We start from the raw sequence: 19035 nt of genomic DNA on the forward strand, positions 1-19035 counted from the left end.
GCGATGTCTGTCGCAGACCTGGCACTGGATGATGATGATGATGTCCTGCTAGCTCATAATATGACCTTTTACAGTTGCAAGCGCCGAAAAACACTTACACTTACATTTTAAAAAAAACTAAAACAACAACAACAACAAAAAACAAAGAAAAGAGCGTGGCGAAACTGCATTATGTAATGTTATGAGGAACTTGACGGTCATCGACCCAAAGATTTTGAGGACGAGCCCCAGAGCAAGTTACAGTTATTTATCTTACACGAGTTGACAACTAAGAAGGTAGGCCCTAGTTCAGGGTCGTGGGCCTAGTTGGAAAACTTAGGGAAACACCGGATTGGGTAACATGCACGGCGCAAGCATGCGAAGAAACGCCAGTGCTATTAATAGAGCGAGGTTGCCAGTTATCAGGGGTCAGGTCATGCCATGCCTTGGTCGAGCCTGACCTTACCATTACCTTTTGTCCTTGAACTCATATCCAAGATGGCTGCTCCTGCACTGAGAAAGTCTACCTGCGTCTTTCGACTCTTCAATAATGCAGTTCCTTGCTCTATGCTGCAGAGCAGGAATAGGTAAGTAAAGTGATAGTTCCTTGTATGTGTATGGTTAAGTCTGAAGTATCTTTATTTTGTCATTTGAACTCTACTTTCCATGTTTTATGATCACGCACCGGCAACCTGAGTCAACCTCTGAAGTCTGGCAGACTTCGCTCGACCATGTCCTTGATACAAAGATCATTGCTGTAATCTATAGATTTAGACAGTTGGGTTTGGATTAAGTGCCACAATCTGTACACTCTTTTTATTTTGATACTTTTTTTTTGGGGGGGGGGGGAATTAAATCAAAAGAAATATGAAAGCATTACTTCACTGCCATTATTATTGAATTGCAGCACTTTAATAGTTCATTAAAAACTGGAGAGGTTGTTATTGTTCACACTTATTTCAGTTATACTGTTATGTCTATTTCTCGGGCTGATGTTACATGATCAGGATTATTTTGATAATTTTCTTTTTAAATTTCTGAGTAAATTATAATGATCTGTCAATGACCTTGCCTTGTTGGAAAAGGGGGATCAAATTAATAGTCACGTGCTATCTGCCTTGCAATGATTTTTCGTTCTCTCTGAAAATGCTTGATAGTTTGGTCCTAAATGTTTTGCATGCGAGGGTTACAAGTTTGTTTACGTTTTAATGTGCTTAGAGAGATTTTCTCAGCCGCACACAATTACAGGGCTCCCCTTTACGCACAAATGTGCATATATTACGCATTAAACCTGCAAATTACCCCCTTTAAGTTTTGGTGGTGAGTGAGCTTTACTCTTTAAAATTTCGTTTCGGGGGTTTGCATACCGTTAAAAACCTAGGTGGTGTGCGTCTGGCAATCATCATTTTCATGATTTTCCACCTTCTCTACCCCGAAGCCGAGTCAATGATTTAACAACACACCCACACACATACAGCGCAGTCACTTTTTGTCTGTGACTCTGTGTCAGAAGCAGTTGACCTAGAATTTACTTATCATCTGCGCACAGTTCCCGGCGACACCGGCTTGCTTGAGCACAGAAGCTCCGCCCACATTCTGGTCGCTCGCTTTATACAGTATTTGCCGGTGTCGTGCCTTGAGTTTACCCTTGCCGTGAGATCACCATCCTTCTTAACACACTAGATCTAATCTAGTAAACATGAATTGTTCACCATCGAACGACTGGGATGGCTCTGAAGAATAATGAATTAGTTTATTTTCCACAACTGCCACTCATCCCGATGTAATCGGGGTATCCAGTAATTATCCAGATTTTTTGCCCTAAATTTCAAGCATCTCGATTTTCCCAATTTTGATCGCGTGTATCCTGATTATTTTTTTTCCGTCTGTTGTGCCGGATTTTTGTAAAATCTTACTCTGCCTTCTTTTCTGTCGTGGGAAGCACTCATTTAACTTTTTGTCAGCAGAAACTCGAAACACTATTTTCCTAAATGTCGATGCCGAATTTAGTAGTTGTGTTGGATCTTTGCACGCCCGTGTTGTTTTAAGAACATGTATAATGGAAGTAGTATTGGTTTGGCATTCCGACTTCGGACTTCCTCAAAACCTAGACCCTAAATCATTTTCCTTTTTATTTTTGTTTCAACTCAGAATTCTCCAATGATGGCCTGGCTGATAGCTGTTTAGTGTAAATTGCGACACACAAATAATTTATATTATTCGTAGTTCTGCTATTACTTTCAAAACAAGCTTTGTCCGAGTTCTGGTTAGTCGGGCCCGTCATCAAGACCCTTCAGTAAAACTCTTTCAATCGCGCGATCGCACCTCGTGACATGACTCCCACCTAAGTGAGTTCCGCGTGTGTCGGGGACCGTCCGTTGAGTTCATGCACACTAGTTGAAGCATCTTTCGGAACTTATCATCCGGGGGGAGGGGGGCGCGTATAAAACACTCAAACTAGGAGAGCTTGACGTTGTACTTCAGGATTTAAACAAATAATGGTAAAACACACACAGGCATGCGTACGCACACTCACTCACTCACTCACTCACACACACACACACGCATGGGCACACACATCCCTGGAAATTTTTTAAGTCAGTATGGCAGTGACCTTGGTGATTTGTCGTTGATCCCAATTTTTTAAAACCAATTCCTGATTCCCCCCCCCCCCCCCCCCCGGGAATGGCTTAAAGACACTTCAGTCAGTGGCACCGCCCTGGGGGGTGATTCTGACTTTAAGATTTCATAGATTGGCTGGTCTGATTTTCTTTGTGCATTGCAGTCAGAATTGACCCGTTTTGGTTAGTCAACTTTATTTATTTTTGATTGGCTCAACCGCCACCACCCTTCCACCCTCCAAATGGACACAACTCTAGTTGTAGTCAATATTACTCATTTATTTCTTGCTGTTACAATGAAACCTTAAGTTAATTAAAAATCGTTAGCATTCAATCATAGTAATGGTCACTCTGTGTGAATATGCGTGTAAGTTAAATGTTAACATGCAAAAATTCTTACTATAGAATTAGGAGATAATTGACTTTTACTCTTTAAGTTTCTAAAACAAGGGTTTAAATACCCCTTAAGATGAAAACCAAAGGGTGAAGGAACCTCTTAAGTAAGTCTGAAAAGGGGAGCACTGCAATTAGGATTGTAGGAAAATGAAAGCATAGTAGATCTAGTCATCTTAGAAGAAAAAGACATGTACAGTATCTGAGTATAATAGCTTTCTGGTGTTTAGACTAACATTATATTTGACATTCTAGATGCTCAAGGAACCTTCCACTGTGTGCCCCCTTTTTCCCTTTTTTTGTATTATAACGCCTGGTATACATGCTCCCGGACTTATCATCTTGTGGCAACATCATCATGTAATATTTTAAGCCTTTTAAAATAGTTTTATCCCATTAGTAAAACCCTTACTGTTCTAAGAATGTCAATACATTACAAGTGACAAGAGTTGTACCTTGGTAGAATAATCAATTTTTGTTAACCATATAAAAATACAAAAACTTGTGTCCTAATGGTAGTCTTCGATATAAATCGCCACAGTGGAGTATGGAGCAATGTGGAGATGGGACCACCAGATGCCATCTTGGGCGTCACGGAGGCCTTCAAGAGGGACACAAACCCCAAGAAGATGAACTTGGGTGTTGGGGCCTACAGAGACGATGCCGGGAAACCATACGTCTTGCCCTCTGTGAAGCAGGTAAGTGAAAGGAGAAAGTATGCTGTAGAGACCTTGGGGAGGTTGTTCATACGTTTTCATTTTTAGTGAGATGAAGGTAAAGACTTTGAAGACACAGCTGTATGTTGGAATAATGTACACATTGGACCAAAGCCATCTGTAATACTATTGTGTGTTTTTGCAAACTGAGTGTGTGTGTCCTGGAAGCTTTCAAGGAATATAGGAAGTTAAGAAACATACCCTGCATGCCAAGTACATAGTATAAAGGTTAATCTTAGAAGTATGATGATACATGGTTTGTTGCCTTTGGTGAGGCAAATGAAAACAGGGGACGGACATATGTTTACACTGTGTGATAAGATGCCTAGACTACAGCAGTTTTGTTTGTTTGGTGAGATAATAAAGACATTTTACTATTCAGTAACCGATAAGAAGTTTGTAAAGGAGTTTTCATCTGTCTGACATGCAAGATGAATGTCTGAAGAAGATATATATTTAAACAAGATTGGAGTTTTTTTTGAATGTGCACTTGTTCGTTGTGTAAATGGAACACCCAAAATTTTAAAGCATAGCTCTTTTACTTTCTCAGGCTGAGTTGGAAGTCATCGACTCGGGACTGGACAAGGAGTATGCTGGAATTACTGGTGTCCCCGATTTCTTCAATTCAGCCATCAAGCTTGCCCTCGGGGAGGACAGCTCTGCCGTCAAAGACGGACTGGTAAAGATCTCACAGATGTGTTCCTGGCATCTATAGCTCATGAATTTGAGAGAAAATTGAAAGTAAAAGTTGTGGGAATGATTAGCTAATTTATCAAGACTCAAGACTGAAAGATATTTTAGCGTCTATTTTATTTTTGTGTCATATATATTTTTAAGGGGTACTTTTTGTTGCTTTTTGAGTGTTGAAATATGGTTTTGTTTTAAGTTTTACATTATGTCAGTAATGATAAGATTTACATTGATGACTTTTTGCCTTCCTGTGTTGGGGAAGTTTGAGTCCCACACATTCAAGAGTCTTGCCCTGGATGTGCTAAGGCATGAGCAATAATTATGTGCTGTGCTATGATTAGCTTTGTTATTTTTTGTGAATTTGTGTCCCCTTTTAGTGGCAGAAATCCACTTGGTATTGTAACTGATTATGTTATGGCTCATTGACATCAATGAAATTCTAAAAACTTTTGATTATGTTTGAAGAGAAGTATCATTCATTGATATATATTAATAGTATATAATGAAAGATTATTGCTTAGGTATGGTTATAATCAGTTACCTTGGCTTGGACTAACTGAAATACTGCCAGTTCTGTTTGCTAAAATTTTCAAATGGGAAATGTGAACTTTTGTTAAAATTTTACTCATCCACATTTTAGGTCAAAGTGAACTTACCAATGTCATGTTTTGTGAAGTGTGAAATACAATTGTTATAAGAGATAAGAATGCACATACTGTTGTTGGTAGCATGACCTAGTCAGATACTCTGTTGTTGCTCTTCTTCAGATTGTCTTCATACGGGGTTGATCATGTGACTTAGTCAATCAGCTACTCTGTTGTTGATCTGTTTCAGAATGTCACCACACAAGCTATCTCTGGAACTGGTGCTCTTCGTATTGGGGCAAACTTTTTCGTAAGTCTTATTTCATCAATGAACAGTGTTGTAATTGATTGTTTGGAGCTTTGTTGTGAATGTATGGTCATTTACTTTCTTGAAATTTGATTTAGAAAGCTCGGTTATCGGGTAGCAGGGAGAAATTTAAGCTTTCATAGAGTCTAAAGGGATGTGCTATCATCAGGCTGCTGGGTGTTCTATAAATTTGAGTAGTCATCATGGACTTAAGTATTTGGCAGTGTGTCTGTTTATAACACTTTGTAGATCCTTGGTCGATAAATATTTTTACAAAGTTAGCCCCATCAATTTGCATGTTCATTGCTATTGAATGTTTTTGTTCTTGATCATTTTGTAAATTAAGCAGCATTTATATTTATTGTATTATATTATCAGACCGTGTTTGTACATTTGTGGTCACACATATTATGTGGATGTCTCTGTCTTCAGGTTTCTTAATTTTTCTTAGTTAACCTGTATTATGTCTCTGAACTAGGATTTTTTAAAAATCCTCAGAACAAATGGTACTCTCAGAGCAAGACCTTTTGGCTCCCCACTCCCTCATGGGGTAACCACACCCCAATCTTCAAGTATGTATTGAAACTGCAGAGTATATTGTCTAATGGAGTGATTTTCATAAGTTTATAGCATGTTTGAAATGAGTCAAGTATATTGACTGCTTTGTGTAAAGCTCTGCCTTGAATCATTTTGAAAAGTGACGTATGACGGAGTCTCACACTGAGCATTTGATATGTTATTTCCTTAAAGATGTTTTAATGTCTGATAACTGTAGTGTCTTGTATCAATTTTAATGTTTCATAAAAACGATGTGGAAGGGAAATATGATTATGTCATATAAAATATAATTTTTAATGGACAAAAAAACCAGTTCGTTTTAATGGAATGCCAGAGCAATCCTACAGTATTGTTTAATATTGTTTCTGTCTTGGATTGATGTATTGTAAAACACTGACCAAAATATGTTAAAATGTCCTGGAAAGGTACAGGATTCACTACTCTGATCATTGTCACCTCACCTGCATGTTTCAGATCTTTACTTTAATGCATTTCATCTATGAGTTAAAGATGTGTGTGTAGATCCAAATTCTAGCAGGGACTTGAATCTCTAATGTCTGCCCCAAAGTTATCCCATCACAACCAGCTTTTGCTTTTGAATCGTTTCATTGCTTACCTCAGTTCTTAATGTGTCTGCATCAATCTGTCTTCAGGCATGCAGGTCTGAATGTGTCCTCCTACCGTTACTACGATCCCAGCACTTGCGGATTCGACTTCCAGGGAGCCCTGGAGGACATCAGTGTACGTTTGATTCCTTTGGTTCAGTAAAGCTGCCTTTTGTTTAGATAATAATAATAGATAGCATTTGTATAGCGCAAATCCCTGCTCAACAGCAAGCTCTATGCGCTTCACAATCTATACTATTACCCAAGCAGACCTGAGAGCATTGTGAAACAAACTCAACTTCCTGGGAAGCATACAGTGCAAGCAGCCATTTATAGGCGCTAAAACACTAACATTCTGACAAGATCTTTCGCTGTCTATGGCTGGGTACCCATTTCCACCGGGGCGAAGTGAGGAAAATTCGTGTGAAGCGCCTTTCCCAAGGACACAACGTCTGGCCCACGGCTCAAACCCCCGACCCCGCAACCGTACGATTATGAATCCGGTAGCTTAACCACTAGGCCACCGACGCCACTGACAATGATGGGTGGAATATCATGTTTGCTTATAGTTGTACGATGAAAACTTACATATGATTTTGAACCCTTATGTACCATTCTGTAATGGTGAAATTTTTAATCCACATTGTGAAAATCTTTTCACTTGTTGTGAAAGGAAAAGGATTTATTTTCAGTAGAAAAGATATTAAAAATTTCAAGGTAATATAATCAGGAAGTACTTACTGAAAGACGAAATTGTTGTTTTTTTGTTTGAAAATTGATGTTTTGATTTGTATTCAGAAATCGGTCGACACATATTTGATTCATTTGTGTATCCAGACTAGATTTATGTATGCTTGAATTTTATCTTTCTCAGAAAATCCCAGAGGGAGATATCATTGTCCTCCATGCCTGTGCCCACAACCCCACCGGTGTAGATCCCAGGGTACGCCTGTGTTTATTTGTGTACTTGTTGCTCATCAAACTCGTCTTTGACTGGTGATTCAGAAGCTGGATGCTTCTCTCACTGGCATTCTTCTGTTCTCTAATAATAATAAATGAAGTTTTTATTGTGCTCTACCCCAATTAAAAGCATAAGCTCTGAGCGCTCTATTTAGTCACCGACTGCAGGCACTCTGTATGTTTAGGATATGACGTTGATGCTGCTTATGAAGCAATTAAATTTCTTTTGATTATACCTAGTACATATTACCCATTCAATACAGACAGGGGTCCATCTTTGATTTTCCTTCATTAAGTAACAACATGCGTGTTTTTCAGAGAATTTGATCTATAAAGAGAGTTGTTGTTATTGATCCGTGATCTAGGCTACATCACTTCCTTCAATCGCAAATATCTTGAGTTATATTCAAGAGAAATAGATATTTATTTCATTTAAAGCAAGGCAAATAAATCAGCTTTCAGATGATACCAATAACTCCACATGCCCAAAAATTGACGAGCGCCCGATTCCACCATGTCGTAACACATATATCTTATTCATCTTATCTCATCAATTTCATGAATAAAAAAACATTTCTCCTTATGTTGATTTCCCTTCTGCAGCCAGAGCAGTGGAAAGAGTTGAGTCAGGTGATCAAACAGAGGCGACTTTTCCCCTTCTTCGACATGGCCTATCAGGGCTTTGCTAGCGGAGACACCAACAAAGACGCCTTTGCCGTGCGCAAGTTTGTCGAAGATGGTCACCAGATTGCCCTGTCACAGTCTTTCTCCAAGAACATGGGTCTCTATGGTACGTTGAAAAGGAAGGGGCTTTTATAGTTGTATTGGGCTTGCAGTGTATAGAGAGTGGAAGAGTTGTTTAATTTTTAACATAGGAAGAATTTGCTCTTGATCAAATTTTTAAAAATTGTTATAGAAGGGTGTCTATTTCTTCCCACTCCCAAATCTTTGGAATAAGAGCCACGTTTGGTTATGCAGCCGGACAATTGAAAAGAAAATTTTAATTCTCCATTGCCTCGGCCTTGCGTTTTAAAATATCCATTGCTTATTTAGCCAGTTTTGTCTTGCTCTTTCCCACCTCTATGTCTGACCCTGTCGTTTTATGCAAGAAAAATTCTGAAATTATGCAAACTGAGCCCAAAAACGAGAAATTATGCGATTATGTTAATTTTAACAAAGAATGATAATGGAAAATAATCAGAAATTATGCAAAAAGTAATCAAATTTTGCTAAACTATGCGGGGTGCATTAAACCATGGGGACAGCTAAGTAGTCATTAGTGTCTGCATGCTTTTTTAAATGAAAACCACCAAATGGGTGTTAACTCGTTTAGAATTTACATTCTGGTAATTCGACATTTGCAGATGTGCTGTTGTAGGGCATTTTTAAAAACTTGAACTGTTTTTCAATTCTGTTTTCTATATATCTGAAACTTTAAAAAGCAAGCAACAGCATGCATACAATGAAACATGCAAATTGTGTTTCTAATTATGTATGTGTGATGGTTTGAAGTGTGCTGCAGCATTGTGTTTGGTCTGCTGCCGATGTGACATATGTGTCTGCCGCTTCTATGAATAATTAGTATGTCTTTGTGTCATTGTATCTAGTATGCCATTGTGTCTCTCCCCCATTGTGGGTGGTTGGCAGGTGCTCTGGTGTGGTTTGCTCTTTCTTTCCTATCTAACATCTGTCGTCCTTATCTCCCCTCCTTCTTTTTTGTGTTTATTACTCTCTTGTAACACCTCTAATCTTCGGCACTTATACTTATATGACTTTATTATGTTGCAAGTGCCGTATAACTCTTACTAAAACTAAAAAAACCATCTATCATCCTTATCTTCCCTCCTGCTTTTTTGTGTTTGTTACATTCTTGTAACACCTCTATTATTTGGCACCTTATTATGTTGAAAACTCTTACTATAACTATCTCTCTCCCATCTAAGCGGAATTACCTTTACTATTCGGTCAAACCTTCATTCTTTTTATTTGCTCCCTCGTTAACTCGTTATGGTTTTGTTCTCAGGTGAGCGTGTCGGAGCTTTCACCATCGTGTGCTCCTCTCCGGAGGAGGCTGCTCGCGTCATGTCCCAGGTGAAGATCATCATCCGACCCCTGTACTCCAACCCCCCTATCCATGGAGCCCGAGTGGCTGCCAAGATTCTCAACACACCAGCACTGAATGCACAGTGGTAGGTTATTACATCCACTCTCAAAGTTGTTTTTAGAATATTCAAAGTTCAACTTTTTTTGGCTGAAGTCTACTTAATCCTTAATTTTTTCTTAAGTTTGACATTATGTACTCTTTTGATCGTGCCATTTTGTTGTTGTGTTCTTTTAAAAATTAAATCAATTTTAGGTCAGTTGGTCGTCATAATTAAACCTGGTTTGTGTGCACACAAAAAGGGCCTTATGAGGCTGATGGCTTTTATGTAAAGGAGGATGGATTAGTATAGAATATACTGATGTCCCAAGACAGAGCGACTCTTTTGGACTAAATTAAATTTTTCCGGTTTTATCGGTTTGTTACAGCAGTGTGGCACACATCCTGCCTTTTGTCAAAGGCAGGACGACATATATACTTCTGAAATAGGAGGGGTAAAGCTACATAAATGACTGATCTCAATAATATGCGTTAAGAGGGGTTTTTTTTGGCCTTTTTTCCCAAAATCATGAAAAGTACATTTTTTTCACTCTGCCTCTGGACGGCCATGTAGTAAAGCTAGTGAGTCCTTGTCCATTGTGCGTAGTTTAGCTTTTCTTAGATCTAAATGTAAATGTAAATGATTCCCTGCCACACCCTGCACAATCACAAAGTGTTGGGGCTGACTGCACAATTGTGTATCCTCTGGAAGATACCGTCTTAAAATGTATCGTACCTCCAAGACACCCTGACCATTCTATCTTCTTTTATGGTCTGTTGTTTCTATAAAAGTATTTTACTTTAAAAATTTTTGCAGGAAGAAATGGGATCAGTAAATTTGTGTCGCTTTGCTAGGTCCAGGATGATTGATTATGCGAGGGGGGTTCAATAAGTCTTTATATGAAGAAATCATGGTAGAATAATTAAATTTTGCCTTCAGACAATCTAACAACAATAATCGACCAATACTTGAACAGATATACAGCTGTGACACGGCTGTTCCCGAGCGGAGCACTTAGTTACCTGAGGAATTGACCCGTTCAGCCATGCCGCGCCCGGGTGGTCATGGAGGTCACTTTGACCTTTGCTCTACGAGTGGACTTTTGTTGTGACTTAACAATTTTCATAAAGTTTCATATCGTCATCGATTCTTTGCCCACAGACAAATCAAAGTCAAAATACTATCAACAGATAGAGGCATTCTTGAGCTTTACAGCAAATAACTTTTTATTGATATTCATAGCTGGGCACCCTTTAAAACATGGAGCAATTGAGAGCAACTTTGAGGGAAATTTTTACCTGGGTCTACTTTTTAAAATTACGATATTTTAAAATGTGAACCCCTGATCTATAAAACAATCAGTGGTATACAACAGTGACATGATAAGCTTTGAGAAACACTTACTTTTGGTTCGATTGGTGAAATTGTAGAAGATTTACTACTGTCGAGCTCATGAAACGAGGGATTTTTCGTTGTCTCCTCACAGTTCAAGCAGAAATAGTTAACTTGTAGAAGGTTCACTGCTATCCAATTCATGAAACAGGAGTTTCCTCATTGTCTTCTCACAGCTAGAGCTGCTTTCACTTTCACAAACACAAATATAATGAATACTCAGAACAATAAATGCAAAAGTGTCTTTAAGTTCTAAAGCTAGTTGTCTTCCTCTTCTTTCCCTTCAGTAACAACTTTCAACTGCTTCCCTTTTCACTTAGTTCCCACTGTCCTCTTCTGCAGTTTTGATATGCTGAAGTGAACAAGTTCGCCACCCTCCTCGTTCATTGAACCTAAATCTAGGCCAAATCCATATCAACTGTACCTTCCTTTTCTCTGCCGGGGAGTAACGTTTTCTGCGTGTCATTTATGTAGCGAGTGTTTCTTCTAAATGAGACAATGGTTGTGTTATAGGTCTCTGAAGTGCATGCTCTAGTGATGTGTCTTTAAACTGTGTGAAAGGAGATGTTGCACTGTCTTTGAACTCTTTCTTTGTACGTTTGGATTTTGTCGCGGCTAGTGTTTCAAGGGTTAGATCTCTGTGTGGGGAATTCACTGGTTATATTTCTAGTGATGATTGATCTACTATGGATGTCTGTTGAGTACTTTCATGTGATGGTTTGTCTGCTGCAATTACATAGGTCAGTGTTTCAACAGATGGAGGCTCTGGTGGGTTTTTAGGGCAAGATGGTGTTTGATGTTCTTTTCTAATACAGCCTTTATTTTGAAGTGGGCAAATGGAACACACAGGGGAAGCATCTACAGTTTTATTTTGATCGAAAGGTGTCCAGATGTGTAAACTTTCTTCAATACTTTTTAGTGCAGCAGCTAGGGTTGCTTCTCAAATTTTTAAGGTGTATATGCGCTGTAGACCTACACATTTGTTGCACAGTGTGCAGGATGTGTGTCTGCACTATCCCAGTCCACGTTCACATGATAGAGAACGAGAATCGAGTACGTCATTCTTAAAATTTACACTAAAATATTTGCTCTAGTCAGCCTTCTTAACCTTTTGACTTTTGTCCTCGCACGTTCTACACAATTTTTAAAACACTCAAGGTGTAGTTTCCGCGTGTGTTCCATTTTCACTCTGGTAGCAAACTCTCGTAACAAGTGTCGACAGAGAATCTGCGAAAGTGAAAGCGGGACCTCGGGTGAATACCGCACGGGCAGCGCGGCGGCCGGGAAAATATTACGGGGTAAAGTGACAAAACTCGCCGTCCTGCTAAAGTTTTTTAAACCAATCAAAACACTTTTTGCACAAATAACCCCCTTACTGACTCTTAATACAGCAGATAAAAAACTGGTTACAATCTAAGGTTCACGAATGGAAAAAAAATCCTGATCTTTGTAGCAATCCGAGAAATACTTGCACTACAAGGTAGGGTTAAGTACAGAGGCAGTGTGTGTACATGATTAGAACTAGAACCAAACTAAAGGATGCGTGTTATTGGGGAGAATCTGAGCTTTCATTTGATACCTCACACACCCATAGTGATTGATAAGAGAGGACATTTACAGGGGTCTAAATCAAGTGAAAATTACAGGCTTTCTAACCAAAATCGGCTAACAGCGCTATCGCCCAGGGAGCGATGCGTGGTCCGGCTGTCAGGTGGGATTTATGACCCCGTGAGGTCAGCGGACGGGTTAAACTAAGTGCTCCGCAAGGATAGTAGAACTGAACAGCCGTGGTGAGTCAGCAAGTGTTCAAAATTGATTCCCTCGCGATTTTCAGTTTGTGACCATCCCTGTATTTCCTGTGGACTCCTCAAACGTTTTCTGCCCCTTTTTGACTGAAATTAGATGAGATATGAGGCAGGCTGCTTCAACCTTGCTAAGCTGTTACTGCAACTGTCCCTCTGAACGTTTTTTTCCCCCTGTCTGAGAGTTGTGTAGGAAAAGTGAATGTGTTGTTCTTTCTGTCCTATCAGGTTGACGGAGGTGAAGGGCATGGCCGACCGCATCATCGACATGCGTGCACGACTGCGGGATGGTCTCAAGCGGGAAGGCTCCAGTCACAACTGGCAACACATCACAGACCAGATCGGCATGTTCTGCTTCACTGGACTCAAGCCTGATCAGGTCAGTTAGGACATCTGCTACTAGTGTAGGGTCAGTGTGCCGCAAGTTTTTCTCAGTTCTCTGATTTTTAAGAATTTTATGTGAGCAGCCTCACTAAGTTGAAAACCTGGCTGTACCAATGAAAATCAGAAAATCCGGCAGTCCCACAGAGCTTGGTTTTTAATTTTTAGTAAGCATTTTGTAGCACTAACAACACTATCAGGTCATACAAGAGCCAAATATTAGAGGTGTCACAAGAAACAAATACAAAAGAGGGAGGAGAGATAAGGACGACAGATGTTCGATAGGAAAGAAGGAGCAAACTACACAGAGCACCCGCCAACCAGCAGGAATTTTGGTTTAATAAGGTAACTCCATTGTATATATATATATTTAGCGACTGCAGTGTTTTTTGTTGTTGGGTACTTGATGCCCAGACGACACCAGAAGACATCATAACTCATTTTAGTCAATAACTTTCCGACGGCCTTCAATTTTTTGTTTGTTTGTTTGTCCCAGGTGGAACGTCTTACCAGTGAATTCTCTGTGTACCTCACGAAAGACGGTCGTATCTCTGTCGCCGGTCTTTCCTCCAACAACGTGGACTACCTGGCCAACGCCATCCACCAAGTGACCAAGTAGGATGGTCGCCAGACACACAAGCGCGCAGCGCAACGCAGCATGGGCACAATACACTCCAGCCCTGGATCTTTGCAGAAACGATTTCTGTGATATTGTTGCTCCTCTCCGAACGTGTGGATGAAACTTCTTGTTCTTGTTGACTTTCTGAAGAAAATTTGAGATTTATTTGTTCTTGTCTTATGGTTGAGGAATTTCTTGTCACCCCACAATAACAAGTATTGAGGAATGGGAGCTGTGTGATGAATGTAGACTGATAAACCTTTTTTTTTTTTCATTCTTGCTTTTAATTTTAGTGTCATAGATATATTTATATATATTTGCACATGTATCTCAATTTGTTTGATTTTTTTCTTTAGAAACCTTTTTTTTTTTTTTTGGTCGTTTATTTCACGCATAATTGATGGGTTTTTTTGTGCACAATACTTAAGAGAGGGCGATTGCTGGTGCTTACATTTTTTGCGGAGCCCTTTTTCCTGGATTCCTGTAGTTCTTTAAGAGTTAGACTTTAAAAGTTGTAGCTTTGTGTGAGGGTAAGAATAGATATGACTATTGCCGATACCAAGGCTCCAGTGTGAAAGAAGTCTCGTGTGCACTCAGTCTCCCATAGTCTCTCACAGTCACAGCAAACACATCATCACTCAAAATACTCTGCTCACCGAGTCCTCATGGTGGCACAGCTTATTGCCTGTTTTACAAGGACGGAATTGAAGTGATACTTTGTTGAAAACATTATCGAGAATTTCAGTGCTTTATGTAAGAGTGGTCCATTATTGGAAATTGTTACTTGTTTTTGAGGTTAGTGTTACCAAATTTTAGAGCGCTTGTGTTTATACTGCTCAGTTTTTGTACTTAGGATTGCTACGTCAGTCTGGATTATTTCCTTGTTCTTTTTATGCCATATGTCCATTCGTAATGAAGAACATGTTAATTCTGGAAAATGTATAGTATACCGGCCTAAGCAAACACATTTTGAAGCCTTTTACCTTTCATTTCATTCTGAGGCAATCTACATCTACACAGTGCCTGTTGTCAGCGGTGAAAATACCAAATCAAAATAAGAGCCAAAAAAAAAACGTCTTCCTTTTGGAGCTTTTGATCTGGTCATATTTTGCTTTGGAAGACTAGGAGGAAATTTGTTTAGTGTGCTGTATTGCTTTATAAATTTTGTGTGCACGTGCAACGCACTCAAAACTACATTTTGTTTGTTCGTGTACTCCTGATGGGTTTGATTTTGATTATACAGCTGAAGGACGTGTGTTGGAAGGGCTTTTTATGTAAAAAATGAATAATAGCAATTTGATCTCTGATATTATCAGCTGTTTCTGTGTTTTGTGTTGCTTTACAGAAGTGGCATCGGCAATGTCCCGAGTGCTGGTGATGCGCTTGTTGTAATGACGTACGTCCATCTCTGCTGAATGTTGTCCTCTGTTCACATTTCTAGACAGAATTGCCTATAGTAGTGATGGGAGGGATGTTTTTTGCAACATTTATCATGTTGACCATGAATAAACTGATAAATACAGTATTTTGTGTGTAAAACTTGCTGTATTTCATTTAAGGAATTTGAAGTCAGTGTGCAGGTGACTGGAGAGTGCTGTTGGAAGGTTCTACTTTCTTTCTCTTTTTCTGTAGGTTTTATATATGTCTTTATCTAGTCTTTTCTCATCTCCAAATATCATTATTATAGATTCAATATGGTGGCTCTGATGGTCTCATTCTGAACGTCCCGGGTTCGAAATCTGACTGCAGCAAAAAAAAATTATTTTTCTAAAATTTTTCATCTCTTTTCGTGTTCTCTAGTCATGTGTCATGATACCATCTGCTTTTATCACCACCACCCCCCACCACTTTCTGCCCCCTCCTCTTCTTGGCTGCTCTCTCCAATACTCCTGACTCATTTGACTCCTGGCTCTTTCTTGCTCAACTGTTGTTTTTCAGCCAAGCCCGTGATCTTTGGATAGGCAGATCTAAGGGGCCCTACACATGTACGTTCCGACCTGGCATTTTGAACAGGCATTGAAACAGGGCAAAACCACCATTTGATGAGTGGGCGCGTCATCCACTTCTCGCGTGGTTTAACCACAGCAAGTGTACTGACAATGGCGATTTGCTTGCTATTTATGTGCTGCTCGTTGGGAAGAATTTTGTTTTCTCTTAAATTATTGAAAAAACACAAATTCTGCTCTGATCTTGCCTTAAAAATGGGTTGCTCGCTTCAAAAAATGTAATCAGATTTTATGTGCGGTAAATCATTTTGAAGATATTGGCAGTGACAAGATAAGCCTGCTAAGCTTGAGACATCACACAAAGGCTGTCGTCGACGGAATGCGCTGAATTGTAGCCAGAAAATCGAACATGTCTAAACCGCCTGTTCGGCCTCCCGGTTTAACTTTTCGCAAGCAGTTTTTCATTCACATCTGCGGTTCTGCTGCTAGGTTTGCCTTTCCATTCCGAACCAGCAGTTTGGAACGTACATGTGTTGGTCCTCTAACACTTAACCTTCTGTGATAACAGTGAAATAACTTGATGTCCTGTGTGCAATGTGTTTGCATACATCAAAGATCTCTAGGTGATCGATCATACAAAATTCTATAAGAGTAGGCCTCAGCCGCAACCTGGGCGAAATTCAAAATTAATTTCAACCAAAACTGAAAATAGTCAGCATAAAGTTATAAAGAATTCCTTCGAAATCAAAGTGTGGCAGCCTGAAACTGAAAGCAAGAGGGTAGGAAAAACGGTCACATTCATAAAAATCAGTTGCACTTCAGGCTGAAGAGCCAGCAATCAAAGTAAGAAGTAGAAGGTTCAATATTTACTACACTTTGCTCTTAGCTAGAGAAGTCACCGTAGAATCTTTCCAGCTGGTATGGTGCAACTTGATTTCACAAAGTTAGAGGTTTCCAACAATAGGGCCTACCTTGTTTGTTACTGTCCCTCTTTCTCTTTCCCACCACTGTATGCTTGTTATTGTGTCAATGTTCTTCTCTCAAACAAATGCCTCGATCTGGCACTTTTTTTCCTCGCTGCTGCTTTTAAAAAAAGTTTTAATAAGTTATACTACACTTACAACATACAGGTCATACAAGTGTCTAAGATCAGAGATGTTACCAGAGATTAACATACAAAGAAGAGATAAGGACAACAGGTGTTTGATGGGAAAGGAGCAAACCACATTAGAGCACCTGTCAACCACCCACCTTGTCACCAGTTATTGGAAAGCAGCCAAAATGATGCAACTGTGAAGTGTCCGTGTTATCAATGCTTCACAAAGTAAGACAAACAAACATCAAAGAGAATGACATCACCAAGGATTCACCATAAATGAATTTTTTTTTACTTGTATAAGTAGTAATAAATATAAGTGGTGAACAGTATTTCCTTCATGTCTTAGATACCATTACGGAGCATGTACAGAACACAGGGGAAAACATCTGCCTCTCTCGCCCGAACGCAATTCACTTTCAGACAAGCGAGATGCTCAACTCTAAGGGCAGATACAGAAATATGTACAAGACTCGGATGAGATTAAAGCAATTGTAGTTTTACCTTCTCACCAAATAACCATCAATGTTAAAAATAAACAATTTCTTTGTGATGACAATGCAGAGCTTCCAAACAGATATGGCAAAATGAAAGCAAAGCTGTAAAGAGAATAAACTCAGCAGAACTTCAATTCCACTGGCTACTGAGTTGGGGATTTGATGAATGGCAAAGGTGAGCCCAAATCAGGTTTTTAAAAATAGCAGTAACGTACATATATAACACGATCTTATGAGTTTGGATAGGCCAAATATACACGTAAAAATACACATATTGCATATCTAAATCTCATTCATCTAGTATCAGAAAAGATTCTTCAAAAACAGCTTCTTCAAGTCCACTCACAGTACAAAAATCCTTGAATAGCAAAAAGTTTTATTAAAACAAACTTCTACCCTACCCAAATAAAGCACTAAAATGAATGACATTCTACAGAAGTTAATGAAAAACACTTAACTAAAAACTTTGTGCAGCAAACAAGTAACAGTTCAAGTCCACAGTGGAAAAATGATAAGAAGTCACAAATCTGAAATTATCAAACTATCTATCGCCACTAAAATGTGCACCGCTTTCATTCATAGTTTGCTCTCAAAAACTGGTAAAAAACCTCAGGCCTAAGTTAGACAACAGAGCTTTCCTTAAAAGTTACAAAAGAAAAATGATCCCAGTATAGTGTTTTAACCTCTTTATAATCATTTCTCTGCACTTGAAAATGTAACGTTGATCATTTTTCCATTGTGGTTTTCAATTATTCTACCTACTAGGAAATTCATAACGGAACACTGCCAGCTTAGAGCTGAAGTCATGTATCGTGATTTTGAACAGGAATTTCTTTTTCAGAAACTCAAGGAGCACAACAAGCCCCACCTGCCAATGTGTCCTCGATGAAGGCCTTTGTGAGAACAAAGTTTGTTATGTCCAATATGAGAGAAACATATAAAAAGCTGATTACATGATTTTTCAACCCGAATATTGTTGAAAAAGAGATCCAAATCAAAATTTTAAAAGGGTAAAAATTCATTAGCTGCAGCACCTTTAGTGACAAAGTATATCAAAATAGTACAGACAAAATATCCTGTTAGTAAATTTAAGAAGAAGAAATTCAAATACCGCTGAGCACCCATTTTGTCATAAAGTATAAAGCCTTCCAAGTATTCAAAATCCTGAAAATACAGATTTAACTAAGATTGACTTTAAAGTAATAATGAATCTGTTCTTTTCAACAGCTGAAAGGGTTTCTCAAACCATGACACATGACAAAGGCTCTTTGCGAACTACACACATTGTCGATGTTGCAAGAAGAAGTCACTAAGAGCCTGCTGCACGCTGCACAGGGTGATTTATAAAACAATCAGTTACTCCTTTTTTCCAGGGACAAGGATAACACAGTTCTCACACAACTGATCCATTCCTGTGGCATGCTAGATATTCATAAATCATTCAACAGTCATAAGATAGAAAGTGGGTCAGGCTTTGTACAAAAATCCATACAAGCAAGCAATTTTACTACAAGTACTGAGAACTAGAGGAGGAAAAAAAGCTTCCTTCAACTATACTGATGACAATAAAACTCGGAGAAAATAGTGTTGAGTCATAATCTACAGCCACTGTAAATGTTTTACACCCCCGTCAACAAAATTTAGATCACTTAAGAGGCACGCTGCTTCAAGCTTGCCTTTTAAGGGCTAACCTATGATGAGTTGGATCTAGCATCCCAACAGACACACACGAGGGTGGGGTGGGGGGG

At 39.1% G+C, this 19035-nt stretch overlaps 1 protein-coding gene across 1 annotated transcript; it reads left to right on the top strand.

Moving 5' to 3' along the window:
- Nucleotides 1-440: 440 nt before the first annotated feature.
- Nucleotides 441-15273, top strand: LOC101853462 (aspartate aminotransferase, mitochondrial). Its single transcript, XM_005098930.3, has 11 exons — nucleotides 441-566; nucleotides 3535-3691; nucleotides 4260-4388; nucleotides 5234-5293; nucleotides 5789-5862; nucleotides 6502-6589; nucleotides 7328-7396; nucleotides 8017-8203; nucleotides 9437-9602; nucleotides 12977-13127; nucleotides 13626-15273. Exons 1-11 carry the CDS (start codon nucleotides 478-480, stop codon nucleotides 13746-13748), a joined length of 1293 nt encoding a protein of 430 aa, XP_005098987.1. The 5' UTR covers nucleotides 441-477; the 3' UTR covers nucleotides 13749-15273.
- The last annotated feature ends 3762 nt before the right edge of the window (nucleotides 15274-19035 follow it).

The sequence above is a fragment of the Aplysia californica genome, unplaced genomic scaffold (genome assembly GCF_000002075.1).
Source record: "Aplysia californica isolate F4 #8 unplaced genomic scaffold, AplCal3.0 scaffold00197, whole genome shotgun sequence".
Lineage (NCBI taxonomy): Eukaryota > Metazoa > Mollusca > Gastropoda > Aplysiida > Aplysiidae > Aplysia > Aplysia californica.